Source organism: Saccopteryx leptura, chromosome 1 (genome assembly GCF_036850995.1).
Source record: "Saccopteryx leptura isolate mSacLep1 chromosome 1, mSacLep1_pri_phased_curated, whole genome shotgun sequence".
Classification (NCBI taxonomy): Eukaryota; Metazoa; Chordata; class Mammalia; order Chiroptera; family Emballonuridae; genus Saccopteryx; species Saccopteryx leptura.
Window position 1 is genome coordinate 210,802,997 of NC_089503.1, and position 20,337 is coordinate 210,823,333.

The 20,337-nt window shown below is 37.8% G+C and overlaps 1 protein-coding gene across 3 annotated transcripts in view; it reads left to right on the forward strand.

Moving 5' to 3' along the window:
* The window catches only part of NAA15 (N-alpha-acetyltransferase 15, NatA auxiliary subunit), a 72,580-nt gene extending 56,734 nt beyond the window's left edge, over positions 1–15,846 (forward strand). For 2 of the 3 annotated variants that reach the window (XM_066385374.1, XM_066385357.1), the window contains 5 exons: positions 4,289–4,397; positions 6,394–6,492; positions 10,456–10,602; positions 11,851–11,948; positions 13,269–15,846. In XM_066385374.1, coding sequence (XP_066241471.1) covers positions 4,289–4,397; positions 6,394–6,492; positions 10,456–10,602; positions 11,851–11,948; positions 13,269–13,469 — 654 coding nt within the window. In that variant the 3' untranslated portion in view covers positions 13,470–15,846. The remainder of the gene's footprint in view (positions 1–4,288; positions 4,398–6,393; positions 6,493–10,455; positions 10,603–11,850; positions 11,949–13,268) is intronic. The other variant, XM_066385365.1, reaches the window with a different exon arrangement.
* Positions 15,847–20,337: the final 4,491 nt, after the last annotated feature.

The window sequence follows — 20,337 nt, forward strand, 5'->3', positions numbered from 1 at the left end:
TCAACCAGTGTAATTATCGACTTTAGAACGAAAATTTTTAATTTTTGTCTTCTTAGTTTTTCTTGATTACGTTTAAGATGTGAAATAACGATCCTGATCCAAGAGTAGGAGTGTGGTGTAGTAGGAAGTTTTGGCTTTTGAGTCATTCTGATCTGGGTTTACGTATCAGTTCTTACACTTTGCTATGTGTCTTGGACACTGTGTCTAACCTCTCTGATGTTTTTCTCATCTATAAAATGGGACTAGAAAAAATCCTTACTAGCAGAGATGTTAAGAGGTAGAGAAAATGTATATGTAAATAATGTAGTGTTTATTATAAGTGGTAACATGCATGTTTTTATATCTAGGCAAGTTTTTTATATAGGGGCTCCTTTGTTAAGTGAGTTCTATGTGTGTGTCTTTTACTTACCCATGTTTTTAGTTGACAATATTTTTTTTATTGGATTTTGCTATATAAACCTAATAGCTTAAGCTGAAACCAAGATAAGGTATTGTCACATGAACCATTTTTATTAATAGTACACCTATGCAGTTTCTCTTCTGGCCCTTAACATCCTTCTCCTCCATGTAAAAATAATTGCATAATTTATCATGTTAATTCAATATAATTATAAGGACATTGTCTTAGGGTTTGATTTTAGTCTTACTAGTAACTGAAGATTCAAAAATCACTGAATACTTTATAACTAAGGAAAATTATAATACCTAACAAATAGTGGAAAGTGGTTTAGAATTATACCGGAGAGGATGGATGGTAATATCTCATAGCTTGTTGCATTTAAGAACCATAGAGAAATCTAGCGTGAATTTCACAAGGATGTATTGACATCTTTTCAGATGTATATTTTCTGGGAACAAAGATACTACCTTTTTATTATTTTGGGGAGTTTTTTGGAAGAATATAAAAGGAAGTGAGTAGGCACAGGAAATGGACAGGACATTTTAGGCATTAGGGAGAGTTGCAGTTATTCAGGGCTGATGTCAGCTGAAGGGACCTTCCATCTTTATACCTCAGCTTTCTTCATTAGCACTCCACTACTGTAACTATCTGCCTGCCCCATTCTTCTTTCTGCTTGCTTTCTCTCTACCAGGACTTTCCTTAATGACTTTTTGGGAGGCGGCGCATAACTCTTCTTCATGTCTTGCATTATAGTTCTTAATGGAGAGAATCTGTTTGAACTGAGTACCCCCCAGAGCAGAGTTCTATACCAGGCTTCCTATAGACTATTGAGTTTTCCTTGTGTCAGGACTGTAATTGCTGCTTTAGGGCCAAATATAAGTTGTAGTGTGGTCTTCGAAGCTAGAGGGTTATAGAGTCTCAGGACAAAATAATGCTGACAGAAAGCGCTTTATTTGGAAGAAGCCTAGTGGCAGGCACCCAGTTTCATGGACTGCTCTTCAATGTACACTGTTCTTGTCAGGTACACAACACTCTTCATAGGATAACTGCCTCCAGATGCCCCCCATCTGATATTGTCCACATTTACCCATATCCTTAATGTGATAGCAGTGCCAAATAATATCAGGCCATCGGAACCAGAGGGGGCATTATAGGTCACTTTAAAAGCTGCCTGCCAAGCCTGACCTGCGGTGGCTCAGTGTGGGTAAAAGCATCAACTTGGAACACTGAGGACGCCGGTTCAAAACCCCGGGCTTCCCTGCTTAAGGCACATATGGGAGTTGGTGCTTTCTGCTCCTCCCTCCCTTCTTTCTCTCTCTCTGTCTCCTCTCTTTAAAATTAATAAAATCTAAAATAAATAAATAAAAATAAAAGCTGCCTGCCAAGCCTGAGCCTATACTCTCTACTTGGATTTTTATGACCCTATATTTCAACATTCTTCCATGTGGTAAATGGTAAGTTTAGTGTCTCCAGTTCAGGATAATATATATGACACAAATAAAAGCATTACTAGGTTAGCAGTTCCAGTGAAGGAGGAGGAGAGGAGAATAGGAAGAGGTTTAGTTATTGAGTTTAATACTCAGGTACTAGAGGATGAAATAGGAAGTCTTGGTGGACGCCGTGTTTCTCCCACTTCCCACGAGGCAGTAGTTGGTGTCTCTGGTTCCCTCCTGCGCCGCCCTCCGGTGACCCTGCTTGCCTCCACTCAGTGTTCACCTCCACCGGGTTTCTCTTCCCTATGGTGTGCGCGCACATGAGGATAGTGCTTCTTCAGTATTCTGCCTGTATAGGGTTTGATAGTTTTAAACTTTATGTTGTTGTGCTCAGAGTGTAGGGAGATATATTCCTACACAGCACATTTTAGGATTAGATGTCAGGTTAGTTTATAAATTAATATGCTTAAAGCTGCCCTTGTGAATGTCTGATATTGCTCATCAGTACAGTTCCATCCCACATTTATTTAAGTAAGTTTCAATCTTTATGACTGGATGTGTGGTGTTTTTTTTTGAGAGACAGAAGAGTGTATAATGCTGGCGAGTCCATCATTACTTCACTCAGTGAGTGTCGGACCCTAACTGAGTATGAGATGATCCCAGTTAGCATAATGCTTGAATTGCTTCAACTTCCCTATGTTCCTTGTGTTCATATTTTAATAGCTGCCTTTTCTAAGACCCTCGTTTCAGTCTAGACCCTAAAGAAAAGCTTAATATAGATGGTGGCACTTTCAGTTCCCAGTTCTTTACCTTTCCTGGTAGACGTTTCTCCACTAGATACCATAAATTCCATCTCAGTAAGGCTTACAGTTCTGGGAATAAGTAAAATACTGACAAATGTGTGAGGAAGGCCCGTTTCCTCTGCCTCTTGGTGTCTACAGCTGTGAGAGTAGCAGTGCCATTTATGATTTCTGGTTTAGAGCATGTATCCTTCAGAATAACGTCAGCTGCTTTACATACTAGTACAAGGGAAATCCCATAGATAACACTTCATTGCTTCACTTTTTTCTTTTAAATGCTGTGAAATAATTTTCTTGGCCAGTCAGTGTTACTGTGTATAGCCAGTCTACAATTACTGTACTGGCAGGTGCACGCTGGGAGATAGGGCAGATCCATATTCCATTGAAGATAATTTGTTACTGCCTCTATGATGAGAGAAGACAAATACAGAACCCAGATGTTCAGTGCCCTTCTGGTAGATAAGGTGTTGTTCTCTACCCCCACCCCAGTCTACAGAGAGCTGTCTTATCTCAGTGCTCCATTTAGGTTTTAACAGTAGCACAATTATATACTAAACATTATACCTGCCCAGTAATGATAATAAGTATGTAGTGACATAATATGATTACTAAAAGATGATAGAGACAGAGTTCTATAAATATAAATCTTTTCAAATGCCATCTCACCACTAATATGACATTTGAACAATATGGATTTTTATAGAATTAGTAGTGGAACAAAGCAAAACAGAATGGATATTGTACTTATTATTTTATTTTATTTTTTGTATTTTTCTGAAGCTGGAAACAGGGAGAGACAGTCAGACAGACTCCCGCATGCCCCCGACTGGGATCCACCCAGCACGCCCACCAGGGGCAATGCTCTGCCCCTCTGGGGCTTCGCTCTGTTGCGACCAGAGCCACTCCAGCGCCTGGGGCAGAGGCCAAGGAGCCATCCCCAGCGCCCGGGCCATCTTTGCTCCAATGGAGCCTCGGCTGCGGGAGGGGAAGAGAGAGACAGAGAGGAAGGAGAGGGGGAGGGGTGGAGAAGCAGATGGACGCTTCTCCTGTGTGCCCTGGCCGGGAATCGAACCCGGGACTTCTTGTACTTATTTTTAAATTTTTTGAATGTATTGATTTTTGGAGAGAGAGGAAGGAGGAGAAGGAGAGAGAGAGAGAGACATATATCAATTTGTTGTTCCACTTATTCCTGCTGTCATCGGTTGCTTCTTATATGTGCCCTTTCTGGGGATCAAACCTGAATTTAAAAAAAAACGACATTCACTCATTCTGTAATGTTCTCTACAGTTTTCTTCTTGCTCCTCTTATTCTATTTCACATCTCCCCTCTGTCTCTCCCCACCTCGCCCCTCACCTTCACCCCCTTCCCCTTGGCTATCTTACTATTTCTCACTTCCTTTCTCTGGGTCTCTTGTATCTTCTTCCTTACTTGTGGGATAGTTTCTATCAAGGGATAATGTAATCTCTATGGTTAAAAGCCGGTGAAGAGTTCTAGAGTTCAAAAGTCTCCCTTCTCTAGATTGTGGTAATTTAAAATATGACTGTTAATTTCTGAGTGATGGGTAAGTGATTTTTTAAAGTGTTTCATAGTGAGAGTAAAAACACATCCCCCCAAAATCTTGGTTCCATTTGTATAATATCTTTTATTTTTGTTAGGTTGAAACTCCATTGGAAGAAGCTATTAAATTTTTAACACCGTTGAAGAACTTGGTGAAGAACAAGATAGAAACTCATCTTTTTGCCTTTGAGATTTACTTTAGGAAAGGTAGGCAATTAGGGTATAGTGGCCCTGATAACACTGATCACTATATTTCTTACAGAGTCTCCCACCTCCAGTAGCTTCACCACTGTAGGATTTTTTGGAAAATGCCAATTCAGCTTTCTCACAGAAATGCCTGCTATGCACAGAATGTTGTGGAGAAGTACAATGATACCATTATTTCTTCTAGGACATTAAAGTCAACCATAGGTGTACATATATAACTAGGATTAGTGTCAGATACAATAACTACTATGTGTGTGGATAAAATTAGTTAATACAAGTGGAGCTTAGAATAGTGTCTGGTACACAGTAAGCGTTAATAAAGGTTAGCTATTTATTAGCTACTGTTAAAAATAGAGAAGATGTGATGTTTGAGGTGTATCTTGTAGGATGAATCATTTCTAAAAGAAAAAATGCATAGAATGGAAAAGGCTTTGTTAAGAAAACACAAGCGTGTGTAAATAATGTTGAGGTTGGCTGTATTGCCTGAGCCAGGTAAACTGTAAATGCGGGTTTTTGGCTATATTGTATGTACTAAGATTTTATAGTATTCGGTTTGTGTAATATAAGTGGGTCATTGAAAAAAAGTTTATCATTAATGTAATTTATATTTATAACTTATTAAAGTTATAATTTATCATTGATATAATTAATATAAGTTTATTAATATATGCATAATATAAATATTGAAGGGAAGAAAAAAACTGGTTAGTAAGATCTGATAGAAGGTTGTCTCTACAGTGTATAACTGTTAAAAGAAATTGGGAAAACAAGGTACCTTTATAGAGTATCCATTAAAAATCATGTTCATCAAAAGTAATTTATAATGTGGGGGAGAGGTTACCCTATAACATTGTTTGAAAATAGGACACAAAACTAGAGCTCAATTTTCATTTTAATAAGATATTTAGATGGGTATGTAAAAAGAAAGGTAGCCAGGAAAAAGTAAATCAAAAGGTAACAGAGATGTATCTATTGGTGGAATTTGAATAAAATATTTTCTACTATATTTACTATCTTCCACAGTAATTGTGTTGTAATTTAATAAGTTTAATAAATAGTCCAGTAATTTTATACTTCTAATAGTTAACGACAATTCCCCTTTTAAGCAAATACTCTCAAGTCAGTCCCAAAGTATAAAATACTAAAGCTGTTCTGCTTACAGTGAGGAAGGGCAGTGTAACTCCGCTCAGTGGGCGTTGGCTGTGCTCTGACCTGTGCAGCTGTCAGCATGGGCAGTCCACTGCAGTGAAGTGGTGTGGCTTGTGACAAAGGGCATGGCAGGGCTTTTAGTTTTCTAAGTGTTGAGGGTAAGGGAAAAGAAAATGTCAGAGAAGCCTGCAGTTTGAATTTCAATATTTGGAAGATGGTACCAAATTGGAGAAGTCTTGACAAAGAGAGTCTTAGATAATAAAAGTGCAGTGAGTGTTCTGGTGCATATTTCCATTTAGCAGGGGGAAGCGCTGCTGAAGCGTGGGGCATGGGAGATGTGAGTGGGGGCGGCTTAGGGACAGGTTAGAACATCACTGACAACTCGGACTTTCAAGGGGAAAGAAGAGCCAGGAATTGACAGGAGATGAACAGTCCGATGGGAGGCAAACCATTTCACACATCAAGAAACACAAGAAAGGAGATAGTTTAAGCATATAAACAATGAAGTTTTCTAAGTAGTGAGGAAAATTCCTTTATTCTGATTCAAGGAGGCTAGGAAATGAAATGGCTTCAGATTTGTTTCTTTGTTTATATGGCATTAGTTCAAATGTTGTGGTATGTGATCTAAATATTTTACAATTCATAAAACCTTTTTTTCTTAAAGAACATTGTGTGGAAAATAGTAGCTGATGTTGCTGATCTGAGGAAATCATTTGCCTCGGTTGTATGTTTTGTAGTTCAGATGTGCTTGACTCAAGTTTTTCTATTTGTAAGGTCTTAGTCCTCCAAAGGAGGGCATCTTATTTCATTAAATGGTAAAAATATATCTTACTTTTTCTTTTTATAGAAAAGTTTCTTTTGATGCTACAATCAGTAAAGAGGGCATTTGCTATTGATTCTAGTCATCCCTGGCTTCATGAGTGTATGATCCGACTCTTTAGTACTGGTATGTTTTGTTTTTCATTTCTTAAGTATTTCATTACAATAGCTGATAGTGATTGTGTACATGATCTTTGAAAGTTTATCGTAAACTCAGTCATTTTAAAGATGATGTGTATTAAATCAACTGAGGAAAACAGGGTTTTTGTCTTTGTGTTGGAGGTCTTTATTTTTTTAAGGCTAGAAATGTTACCTAATCTTGACATAGACTTGTTCAGTCTAAAATCATCTTTATTCCTATTTGTAAAAAGTTACATGTAAGTTGAAGTTTTATTATGTTAAAACTTCTTAGTAAATTTTTCTAAAATTGAAGAATCTCTTTGAAATTGACTGTTTATTTCCTTATTTATCTGTCTTTAGTACAAATCTTTGAGTCATAAAATTTTTGTTGCTAAATATAGGTTTAAAAGAACTTAAAAACAATCATTGTACTATTCAGATATTTTGAGAGGAGCCCATACATTAGTTTTTTTTTTGTTTGTTTGTTTTTTACTGAGAGAGGGATAGATAGGGACAGACAGACAGGAATGGAGAGAGATGAGAAGCATCAATCATTCGTTTTTCGTTGTGACACCTTAGTTCATTGATGGCTTTCTCATATGTGCCTTGACCGTGGGTCTTCAGCAGACCGAGTAACCCCTTGCTCAAGCCAGCGACCTTGGGTCCAAGCTGGTGAGCTTTGCTCAAACCAGATGAGCCCGTGCTCAGGCTGGCGACCTTAGGGTCTCGAACCTGGGTCCTCCGCATCCCAGTCCGATGTTCTATCCACTGTACTACCTCCTGGTCAGGCCACACTTTAGTTTTAATGTGAAGTAGAACTACAGAATTCTAGAGAACGAAAGGTAGAATTTTATGCTAATTGTCTCATTTTATAATTGAGAAATGTGGGATCATTAAAGATTAAATTAGTTATTCAAAGTAATATAATTAATAATGAAGCAGGCTTGAGAGCCCAGGTTTTCATATTGTTCTTTCAACTACAAGAACTTTAAATTGCTCTGTCTAGTTGGCTCAGTCGATAGAATGTTGACCCAGCATGCAGACGTCCTGGGTTCAATCCCCAGTCAGGGCACACAGAAGTGACCATCTGCTTTTCTTCCCCTCCCTCTCCCTCTTCTCTCTCTCTTCTCTTCTCTCAGCCAGTGTCTCGATTGGTTCAAGTGTCGGCCCCAGACGAGGGTTGCCGGGTGGATTCCAGTTGGGGCACATGGAGGAATCTGTCTTATCTCCCCTCCTCCCACTTTAAAAAGAGAAAAAAAGAGCTTTAGATTTAGATAAAGTACTCCTGTAATCAAGTAGTGTTGTTGTTTTGCTTTTTAGGTGACTGGAGAAAGAGGAATAGAATTTTTAATAGAACAACCTGCAGAATTTAGAAATACTATTAAATTAGCTCATTGTTAAATACTCAGGCCCATATGAATCCATACATTTTATAAACATGCTGCAATTAAACCAGGCATCCCAGTCATTGTTTTAAAAAATTGTCCCAGTTAAGAACATTGTTTTGTTTTCTAAGGAAAAGTAAAGCCTTATTTAAATTATATTTATGCATGTCAAAGAAATATCTGTTAGAGAAACTGAATCATAGAAATTTTTTTCTCAGTCTTTTTAAATTCAGAAAGTAATAAATAATGTAACCACATTATACAGATTTGAAGAAGGAATTGATTATTTAGAGAGAATAAAGATTCTTTTTAGTCTCTTTTTTGTATTAAAACAAATTTTGATATAATAAAAAAATTAAGGCTAGAAAATCGTTTTAAGTTCATTCTCAGGATGAAATGCACATAAACTATTTCTAAAGTAACATACACACTTTGTTTTTGTATGATTAATTCTTTCCTGAAAGGTAGTAAAGTAATACATAAATGCCAAGGTGTTAAAGACTTTTCTTTGAAATATGAATTAGACGTGGCATTTCTAAATTTATTTGCTTGTAATGCATGTGTGGATTGATGAACATATGAATATTTTCTTGCAACAGTTTCAAAAAATTAAAATGCATGTTAGCTATTCCCATTTCTTCAGGTATTCAGCTCACATTGTCAGAAAGATTTACAAAGAGATTCCTTATTTTGACTGAATTTAAGTAATGAAAGCAGTGATAGTTCATATTGATGAAGATGCACTGTGTCTTTAAAAAGCCTTCAGGAAGTTGGGTAGATTGCTTAATAGCTTTGTTAAGAACAGGTGTGTACTTAAACAGAAACACAAAATTGGGGCATTTTTGTTATTCCAATAGGATTCCTTTAAACCAAGTTGAAAGTACAACCACAGTGATGGTAAAACTAAATTCTTTAACAAGTAGCTGGTTTATTTGAACCACCAGTTCTGTGGAATGGTAGATGAAATGCTGTTTAACCAACAAAGGGTGTATCAGTCATTCAGTAACTAATCATGTGTAGAATGTCTTACTTGGATATGTACTACTCAAGAGTTCAGTGTTTTTTAAACTTAGGGTAGTGATACATTGTTGAGACAATGAAAGAAAAATAGTGGGTCATTACCAGCATTTGAAAACCAAAAATAAAAAGAATAGAAAATACCAGCATGCATTATACAAAGTACGGAGCAGTATTCTGTGAAATTTTAGCTTCACATAATTTATGTATATAGAATACATATTCATCAGAGTACAAATACTGGTTGTAGGCAAAGATTGAAAGCCACCACCATACTTCCTAACCAAAGAAAAATGTACTTACGTTTTTAATGTGACAAAAATAGTAATGATAATTTATTATGTTATATAATTAGCTCTTTTAAATTTAGACTTTCCTGACTGATCCTTCTAGTGGAAATCACCTCAATTTTATAGATTAAAAAATAGGTTCAGAGAGGTTATGATTTGTCCAATCCTAGATTCATACCCAGGTCTGTCTGGCTCAAAGTCCAGGCTGTATACCAAAATAATACAGGCATACCTTGTTTTCTTGTGGTTTGCTTTGTTGTACTTTGCAAATACTGTGTTTCTTCAAATTGAAGGTTTGTGTCAACCCTGCGTTGAGCAAGTCTGTTGGCACCATTTTTTCAACAGGCTCAGATGATGGTTAGCATTTTTTAGCAATAAAATATTTTTTAATTAAGGTGTGTGTGTGTGTGTGTGTGTGTATAATTTTTTTTAGACCTAATGCTATTGCACACTTAATAGACTACAATGTAGTTAGTGTAAATGTAATTTTAATATGTACTAAGAAACCAAAAAGTCATGTGATTTGCTTTATTGTGACCTTCACTTTATTGCGGTGGTCTTGAACTGAACTTGTAATATCTCTGAGTTGTGACTGCAATGAAACAAAGCTTAACTAGGATACCTTCCAGAGAGCAGGGGTCAGCTTTCTATTCCTGTATCCCAAGGCCTCGGAATAGGATGGCTGCAATATCATTGCAGGAAAGTACTTTGGTAGTCCTTTGGAGTTATTATATAATGACAGCTCAGTTCACATAACCCCTGAAAATTAAGGTCAGTGAAGTTGCCATGTTTTCGTATAACCTCAGTAAGTTTGTAATGCTTTACTGAGTATAGAAGAAAATGGAGATGGTGTGACAAATTCTGTTGTCTTCAGCACTACTATTTGCTGTGACATTATTTACCAGGTAGGTGCCATCAAGTCCCTGCTTTGCAGACTTTCCTTGAAGTTGCTGGGAGCAACACCTATGAGTTTATAAGGCTGTGGAGCTACATCTTTTCTCATGTACTTTGTTTTCTGTTCTTTTCTGGAAATCATTTGTCAATGAAATGTCTTTGAGTGCCTTTAGAAAGTCTTTTGATTACTCTGACACATTTAAAATTAAATTCTTTAAATGTACATAGGTAAGCTCTTTAAATGTTTAATTATTAGTAGACTTGTCTAGTATTTGTATATAATTGCTTTGTCTCATTGACTTCATCAAGTAGATACTTTTTTAACTCCTACAAACTTTATCAGACTTTCTGACTGCTAATAGAGTTTGTTTTTAATTTGTTCAGCAGTGTGTGAAAGTAAAGATTTACATGATACAGTTAGGACAGTATTAAAACAAGAAATGAATCGTCTTTTTGGAGCAACAAATCCAAAGAATTTTAATGAGACTTTCCTGAAAAGGAATTCTGATTCATTGCCACACAGATTATCAGGTAATCACTTTATCTTTGTCCTAGCCACAGCTTTATTTTTTGTGTTAATGAATCAATGATAATGATGCTACACAGTTTTTACATTGTAAGAGGCAGTGTGTATATGTCACATTTTAATCCGTGGAAACAGGCAGCTTAAATACGCTTTCTCTACGATTTTAAATTTCTTAGGCAAAATTATTACTATGAATCAAGGTCAGTAGTCTCTTCTGGTTCATCATAGGCATTGTCAAGAAGCAGTTATAATTGAATTCAGCTGTGTATTACATACAATGAAGGAGGAGCTTTCTCTTTCTCTCATCAGTGTGTTCTTAAAATTCACTTGGATGTGACCATCATCTTCCATTTGTCATGTCTATGGAAGATAGCAAACTTGACCATGCTAAACACCTGAAACCATCTCACAGGCAAGGGTCATGTTGCAGAGTATGCTGGTAAAGCTTAGATATGAGGAGATCGCATGGGTGGTGCTGTTAGAGGACCTGGCTAAGAAACCCAGCCACTGTATGCCACTGTGGAGAGTGAATTCAGATTTTTGGCTCATACTGTCAAGGTCGGGTGTTCCCCTAACCCCATATTATGCTCATTTTAGAAAGAAAGCTGTCCATGATCCTGCCACACAAAGACATGTATTAGAGTATTTGCATTTCAACCCTGGCCAGTTGGCTGAGTGATAGAGTGTTGGCCCAGCGTATCGATGTCCCAGGTTTGAGTCCCAGTCAGGGCACACAGGAGAGGCGCCCATCTGCTTTACCACCTGCTTCCTCTTGCTTCTTTCTCTCTTCCCCCTCCTGTACATGGCTTGTTTGGAGCAAGTTGACCTCAGGCTCTGAGGATGGCTCCATGGCCTCCGCCTCAGGTGCTAAAAAGAGCTCAGTTGCTGAGCCACAGAGCAACATCCCAGATGGCAGAGCATTGCCCCCTAGTGGGCTTGCTGGGTGGATCTCAGTTGGGACGCATGTGGAAGTCTGTCTCTCTGCCTCCCCTTCTCTCACTGGTAGAAAGAAAAAGAATATTTGCATTTCTTCATAGTCTCTTTGACCTTAATCATTCTCCTCCTTTAGAAAGTTAGGCTATATCTAACCTATGCTCTCAGAATTAAAAAAAAAAAATAACAGTGTTTCATATTTTTCTAATAAAGAGCCACACTGTGTGCACATATACATTGCATTATATTTTAATAGATTAAGGACAAGATGCTGGTTTTACCTTGAAATAAAACAAACTTTATTTTTCCTTCTCATCTAGCTGCCAAAACGGTATATTATTTAGATCCTTCTAGTCAGAAACGAGCTATAGAGTTGGCAACAACACTTGATGAATCCCTCAGTAACAGAAACCTCCAGGTAAAGAGTTCTTCATAACCTCTCTGTATGAGTACCTGACGACTTTTTTGTTCTCTTTTCATCAAGAGAACAATTGTCACAAATAATATTTGTTGTTATTTATGCATACTGTTCTTCAAACCATTATGAAGTTGTGCCAGAAACTTAAATCTATTTAGAATTATGTGTTTGTGCACACGTGCATAGTTGAGTACTTGGCATTTAATAACTAGTTTTACATTTGTTACAATAATTTTTAAGAACTGTGTTTTAGTAAAATACATTTCATGATTAATTTTGGACTTCACATCTTACATTTCTGAGCAAGCATTGGTCTCAATGAAGATTCTGACATTTAAGATTTATTTATCATGTGCTGAATTTAAATAGTCATTTATAGCTTATAATATATATCACAAGGTTATGTAGAGTGAAAGATGATATAGGAATATTGTAAAATATGTATTGTAGTTTGGACTAAAAAACAAAGGACAGCTACCCTGTTTGAGGATCAACAGATAAAGCATTTGCTGAAAGAGTGTTAAATATTCTCCTTTAATAGCAAGTGAAAATAATATCTATAAGGAAAAAATTAGACTTGCTGGTTCCTAATGAATGCAGTGTTTAGATCAGAACCTTTTGTGGAATATTATGTATCTGGAAACTACATAGTGTTTTCATCCAAAGATGAAGAAAGAAAACATGAGTAATGCAAGTCAACATGATTAGTTTAGAAATATAAGAAGCAGACATATTTAGAGGTTTGTTGAAAGAATTATCAGTTTTCATAATCAGGGTTTGTTTTTTTTTTTTGCATAGATTTCCTTTGTGTTTGAGACTGTTTCCTGCGTAGTTATTGGATGTCCTTAAGGTTCTCTTTAGTTTGAATACAAGGTTGAAAAAACTTGTTTGATTTTGCCAACTGGCTCTTAGCCTCCAAAAAGATGAAAAGGCTTGAGTGTAGTCATTGAAAAGTCATTGAGTGCAGGCATGCAGATTTTGATATTTATATAGGGCCAGGCTCAGCTGACTCGAGCTTGTCGCCCGGGATCCAGCACTGGATGAAAGTGGCGTCTCTTTAAATGTAGCACCCTGTACACCTTGCTTGCCCAACCTGAGTCCTGGCCCTGCTTAAACACTCATCCTTTGTAGAAGCCCTGCAATTCTGAAGAAACTAACTCCAGTGGACTGTATATGTGGGAAGAAGTGGTTTTGTTGATCTTAAATATTGTACATTGGCCTCTTATTTCAGAAATCTGTTGATAACAACATGTCAAAGTCACAGTAAAAACTTTTCTTTTGAACAAGCTGTCTATAACATGACCTTTTTTCTCTCTCTAGACATGTATGGAGGTATTAGAAGCCTTGTGTGATGGTAGCCTAGGAGACTGTAAAGAAGCTGCTGAAGTTTATAGAGCAAATTGTCATAAGCTTTTCCCTTACGCTTTGGCTTTCATGCCTCCTGGATATGAAGAGGATATGAAGATCACAGTTAATGGAGATAGTTCTGCAGAAACTGAAGAACTGGCCAATGAAATCTGAACATCCTTAAACAAGCAAATGGAATGACTTTGGACCATATCTAGTGTATAATATTTTTGTCACGCACCTGCTGCATTGCTCTGACTTACACAGAATAAGAAGAGTAAATGTTCTTGCCTTCAAATAGTGTTTTACGTTTTTTATCCTGCTGAAAAGTATATATAAAATATCTAACATATTACAGGATATAGGTTCAGTTTCTTAAAAAATAAAAAGCTGCTAAAATTGAGGGGTTAAAAAAGATACCTGTCCTCTTCCTACCTACCCACCCATGTTTTTAAACTAATTTATATAAAATCTGGAGGCTGTTACAGCTAACAAAGCAGGTGTGTGGCAGAAATATTACTTTAAATTTGTCTTGTGAGATTTTATTATATCTCCGACAGCATAAATGCTGTTTTAGCACTGGATTCTTTCACTGAGCACAAAGAGTTGTTGGGGCTTTAGCGTCTGACTGGTTTCGTTGCGGGGTTGATTCTGGCCATAGGAAGTATGCAAATGTGAATCACTATTTACAGAGAAACCTACAACAGATGCTTGATGTTGTAGACGCTGGACATGTAGATACCAAGCAGAATTCTAAGAAACCTGGAGGGTGTTCAATACGCTCATGTTTCCAAAATTCACTGTACATGATCAGTTTGGCGTTCTTGTACCACAGTTTTTAACTGAAGGAACCAGTTGGAACAATCTCAATTTTAACTAAAACTTGAAGAACTAAAATAACAATGCAAACCTTTCCGCATTGTTTTGGCCAAACTTGTTAAAACTGTAATGCAAGAACCAGATGCACTGTGACGAGGCACCAACTAATTAGCGAGCATGAATTTTTTCACCCCGCGTGAAAAAAGGAACCCTACCGTGGCTTGAAGTTAAAGAGCAGAACTCCTGACTACCATTCTATGACTGATCAAGAGACTAATAGTAAAAACCTCAGCAGGCCTTGTTAACGATATGCAGAAAAAGTGCTGCAGCTTAGATACCTCTGGAATTTTTCCACAGTGTCACAGGTTTGTAATACTTGAAGCCCTACATTTCTAAGAATATATTTCTTGCTCAGTTGTTTCAGGCAAGCCCAAGACTTTGTAATTTTTAAAGGGCCCAAGATTTTTTTTTTTTTTCAATAACAGACCAGCTTCTTTTTCTTGCAGTTACAGATGTAATTTCCTTTTTGTTGTCAAACATGAGGTACCAAATATGATGCAATAAATTGTTTTGAAAAACAGTTGTGTGAATATTTCAACTAATCTGTGTTGGGCTTCTGTGGAAACACACAGGTGGAAACAGAGGTGCAGGCCAGAGGCGATGTAGGATGCCGACAGGCTAGTGCAGACGGGAGCTCTGGAGAAGGGTCAGTGCGGGGTCAGGGAGACCGCAGTGTCAGGGGAGGGCCGCTCTGCCAGGAGGCCTCCCTGAGGCCTGGGATGACTGCAGGTACTATGAATGTCATTTGTAATTCATAATTCGAAAGGAAAACGGAACTATTTAAAAAACTTTTTTTTTCCTATTGATTTGAGAGAGAGTGGGAGAAAGAAGCATCAACTTGTTTCACTTAGTTCCATTTAGTTGTGTGCTCATTGATTGCTTCTTGTATGTGCCCTGACCAGAGGTCAAACCTGCAACCTCTGGCGTGCTGGATCAACGCTTCATCTACTGAGCCACCAGGCCAGGGTAGAACTGCTATTTTGATTGAGAAAATGAGCCTTAAAATGTTAAACCTATACTCTAAGAACTAGCCTCCAGATCAAGGTTCTCACTGTATTTGCTAAGATTAAAATGAATCAGTTGTTTACATAATTGACCTTTTTGTGGTATTTTTATGGAAAGTATATTCTAAAGGGGATTTTCGGGAGACCTGATCCTTTTGCTGATTGGACAGTTGTGCTAAACTCAACCTTTCATAGTACATTCCTGCATTCCACATCCCAGACTAACAATTCAGTGATGTAAAGAAGAGTGCAAACTGGACTCCAGTGCTTTATGTTTTATTAACTGGCCCTGTCTCAGGATCATCGTAACAAATGGCAAAAAACCCAACGTTGTTTTTCAGCTTCTCCCATAAGTGGTGACTGAAGTCCTTCCTATCAGGAAAGAACACTAGTGCTTCCTCTGCCACGAATGAGGTGTTGGAGGCGGCACCAGCCGTATGATAGGGGCGTATGTGTGAATCATGTCTAAACTCTACTGTATATTGAAATGAAATCATACATTTGTCTTGACAATGTTCAAATGATGTAGATTGTCTTAGAATGAATATTCATAAGTGCTTAGAACTCGATGCGGATGCCACCGTGAGGAGCTAAATTCCTAACATACTGTATTCCAACCCAATTTTACTGGAACGATTGAATAAATATTTTATTTTCTTTCAGGTTTATTTGATAGTGGATACATTGTCTGGTGTCAGGGGACCTTGACAGGTCCATTTTATGTCCAGACATCACCCCTAAAACATTGTACTGTACTATATTGTCCTGAGTAGTATCAAATGGGTCATCTCACATTTGCCTCATTCACTCTATTCCAAATGATACTGTGGGGGAAAAACAGGGTTAGAAAAACAAGTGGAAAAACAATGCAGTGATGTTGTAATCTAAACAAGTGCCTTATGTTTATTGCTAAGAACTGGTGTTATCAACCCTTTTGAAAAGAAAGGGTCCCTTGACCTGTATTAACATAGGAAAGTAAAGTTCTTTTTGTTTTTCTTCATATTTACTACTCTTGTCATTTCTCATTTAAAAATTAAAATCTGAGTAGGTGAGTTTACTTAACTTTTAATTTAGGTAGTTGAATGGTACATTTTCAGCATTTTCCTGTATTATGCACAAGAATAAAAGTATGATCTTTGATAGCACGACAAAGCGTCGTCCTGACACCAGCTGGTAGCTTCTCCGCGGGTTTGAGCAGACTCTCATCCTGCACAATGCTGTTTGTCCGCCAAGGTGTGCTGCTGTCACCTCTGCGATGGAAGTTGGTCTTGAGACCAGGGAAGGTGCTCTAGGTTCAGGCAGGTTGTGATCAATTCAGGGAAGTTTCTCTTCACAGTTACTGGGGATATTTTAGTTGCCATGTGTAGCATCTGTTTAGAAAAATGTAATAGGTGAAGTGTTGGATTTTCTTACAAGCTACGTATATACTTGTCTTAGTAATTACCAGCCTTAAATTTTGATATGACTCAAGAGAATTCCAAGAAAAACTGGCTTTTTAGATGGAAGGCAGTCATCTTGTTCCGGCTGCGCTCCGCTTCTGTAAGTTACAGACAGGGTTCCTTGGTAACCATCCTGCTGGCATCTAAACCACACCGACTCCACTGCCAAAACAAAGTCCATTGAAATGGCTGGCTGTATTGCCCCAGAGTGAACAGAAACCTTAACTTTTTTTCTAAAAACCCAGAAGATTATTTATTTATTATTTTTCTGAAGTGAGAAGGGAGGGATGGCAGAGAGACAGATTCCCACATGTGCCCCACCTGGATCTACCCGGCATGCCCACCAGGGGGCGATGCTCTGCCCATCTAGGTGTTGCTCTGTTGCAACCGGAGCCATTCTAGTGCCTGAGGCGGAGGCCATGGAGTCATCCTCAGCTCCAGGGGCCAACTTGGCTCCAGTGGAGCTTTGGCTGCGGGAGAGGAAGAGAAAGAAAGGAGAGGGGTAAGGGTGGAGAAGCAGATGGGCGCTTATCCTGTGTGCCCTGACCAGGAGTCAAACCTGGACTTCCACACACGGGTCTGACGCTCTACTGCTGAGCCAACCACCAGGGCCAGAAGATTTTGATGGTTGGAAATCTCAGAACTTGTAGCAATGAAACATTTTGGGAAAGGTTCTTGATTGAATTGCAATTTCACCTTGCAGTTATGTGACCTAGGAGATGAATGTAGAAATAAAAGTGTTGGTAGTGTGCAGGTGCTTCTGGAGAGAAGAGTGCTCTTACAGTGGTGATGCAGAAGAGTGTGACATGCTCTGATTAACAGCCTGTATCACACTGCTACCTCCACAGAGGGACATCCTCCTTCAGGACACAGCAAAGGGCAGAAGGAAAGGGAGCAGTATATTGTTGAAAGTGCCTAAAGGTTTCCAGCCTCTAGCTTGGGTCGGGGACATTTTTGGCTGAGCCATGAACACCACATATTTTAAAATGTAATTCTGTGAGAGCCATACAACGACCCGTGTATGTTATGCGTTATCCAATAAAAATTTGGTGGTGTTCCAGAGGACAGCTGTGATTGGCTCCAGCCACCCACAACCATGAACATGAGTGGTAGGGAAAGAATGGATTGTAATACAAGAGAATGTTTTATATTTTTAACGTTATTATATTTTTATTAAAGATTTGTCTGCAAGCCAGATACAGCCATCAAAAGAGCCACATCTGGCTCGCAAGCCATAGGTTCCCGACCCCTGCTCTAGGTTTACCCAGTAGCCTCTGAAATGATGCCATGTTGGGACTGTAGTAAGAAAAGGAAAAAAAAAAAAAATGGAATTACTTAAATTAGAACTTGACTAAATTGTCGACTGTAGACAAGTGTGGCACCCTAATCTTCAGTGCTCTTTACAGAGTTCTGGGTGCCGAAAACAACATGGACTTTGTTTCACGGCTGCCTGTAGCATAAGTAGAGTTGATACATGGCACTCTTAACAAGATTAATGTACTTTTTACATTTTTAAAAAATCAGGCTTTTTTTCAAGTGTGAGTCTTTTTTTATTTTTTATTTTTATTCATTTTAGAGAGGAGAGAGAGTGAGAGAGAGAAAGAGAGGGAAAGGGAGGAGGAGCAAGAAGCATCAACTCCCATATGTGCCTTGACCAGGAAAGTGCGGGATTTTGAACCAGCAACCTCAGCGTTCCAGGTTGACGCTTTATCCACTATGCCACCACAGGTCAGGCCAGGCTTTTTTTTTTAAGAGTCTTATTTCATACAAGCAGTATAATTCTTCCTAATTGAAAACAAATTGATGGTGATGAGTAATGATGGAAATTCTAAAATCTGTTATACAAAGATTTCTGCTGATGCTGATCTTCAACTTGGCCTCAATAATACAAATTATCTTCTCCTTTAGAAACAGCATAGGAATGAAGAGATTTTTCAAATATGTTCAGGATCCCACGGTTTGCTTTGAGCCACTAATTTGCCGAATTACCTGTGCTTTGTGTAACAAGAAGCCTCTCCGTACCAGTCTATGGCTACCTTTCCAATCAACCATCGTTTCCTAACATTGGGCTTTTATAAACTTGACACTAGTTGACTTTGCTCTGTAAGTTTATTGGGTCCATTGTCTAGTGCTTGATGTCTTGCTGCAAGTGGGACTGGAATTGGGTTTTCTAAAGTATTCTTCCAAAACTCTCTGGTGTTTCTTCATTAATAATGAATAACTAAATTAGCTACCACCTCTCATCTTTCTTGTGAACTACTTTTTTGCCTTCAGGTAGTCATACTTCTGGTGGATTGCTTTAAAAATGAAAAGGGGGCCATTTAAAGAAGTAGATAATAACAGAACTGTCTTCCATAGTTCTGAACTATGGAGAACTAAATACTAATTTTCCCTTTATTAACAGTAAAAATTCACTATGCATTAACAATTGTATTAGAAGTATTCACAAACATACTGAGCTAGCATTGTTATAGTGTTTACATTATTTGCTCAGATGTTCATTGAAAAGGACTGAAGAATAAGCCAACTGCTTCACTTGTAATTTTTTTATATTTAAAAATTTTATTTCCAGAGCCTACTTGTTATTTCAAGCAATTTCACATTTTTCTGAGAAATGTCTAATTACAATATGAAGTTAAATGATTAATGCTTTGTTTCAGGCTCATGTAAATCCATTTCAATGTGATGTATGAAATCTCTAGGATTTACACTGGGAATATATTTTAGTATAAAGGTATAGTGACTAGGAAAATACATAAGGGATATTCAAATCCTTGTTAAATTTGCTGTAAATATTAATACTGCTCTACAGATTGTAGAAAATAGCAATAAAGTACTATTAACTTTCAGGTCACCTGCAAAGGCTCACAAATTTTTTATCCCTTACCTGTTGATTTCAAGTATTCTCATTCATCTTCCCCTTGTCCCTCTCTGTTGGTCTTTAGGAATTTACCCAAAATATCGGACTCATTATATTTCTGTTGAATGGGTTTCTCCCATCCAATTTTTGTGGGGCGTTTTCCCCATAGTTAGGAATAGTTGTGACAGGCCTTGTAGGAGACAGGTGACTGGAAGACCAACGTGTTCAGATCTGGTATTTTTGTCCATTTTGGGTCTATATGTGATACTTTTTAAAGTAAAAAGAATTTCATTTCCCATTGAAAAAGTGAGTGGAAAAAAATTTCTGGAAAATGATACTTAGCTTTTTATACTTTTCCAAAATGTCAAGATTCTTTTTACTGGTTTATCGAGAATGAGATGAAAAGCAGGAGGAGAGGGGATCAGTATCTGTCACCTAACTTTTCAGGAGGAAGAGAGGATCCAATAATGTCTAAAACATTTTTTACCCTTCGATTTCCAAAGTGCCCACATGTGGGTATTACTTCCCTTTTTTACAGATGCGCATAGATTTCTCAGAGTATTAAATGACTTGATAAATAGTACCCAGCTAGTGGTAGAGAGCCAGGTCAAAGAACCCTGGGTATCTCCCTGGGTTGCTCCTCCATTATCAGCTGGGTGTTCAGGGTCACAGAACTTTGATGTTAGAGCAGGAACTTGAACCCAGGGTTTTTGTTTCAAGGCAGACTACATACACTACTACACTTTGTTCCTGGATCCCATTGTTCTGCCTAGAGAGCTATTACTGAAGTTAAATGCCTTGTGCTATTTAGAACTTCCTCAGAGGAAAAAAACTGTTAAAATAAAGAATGGACATTTTCT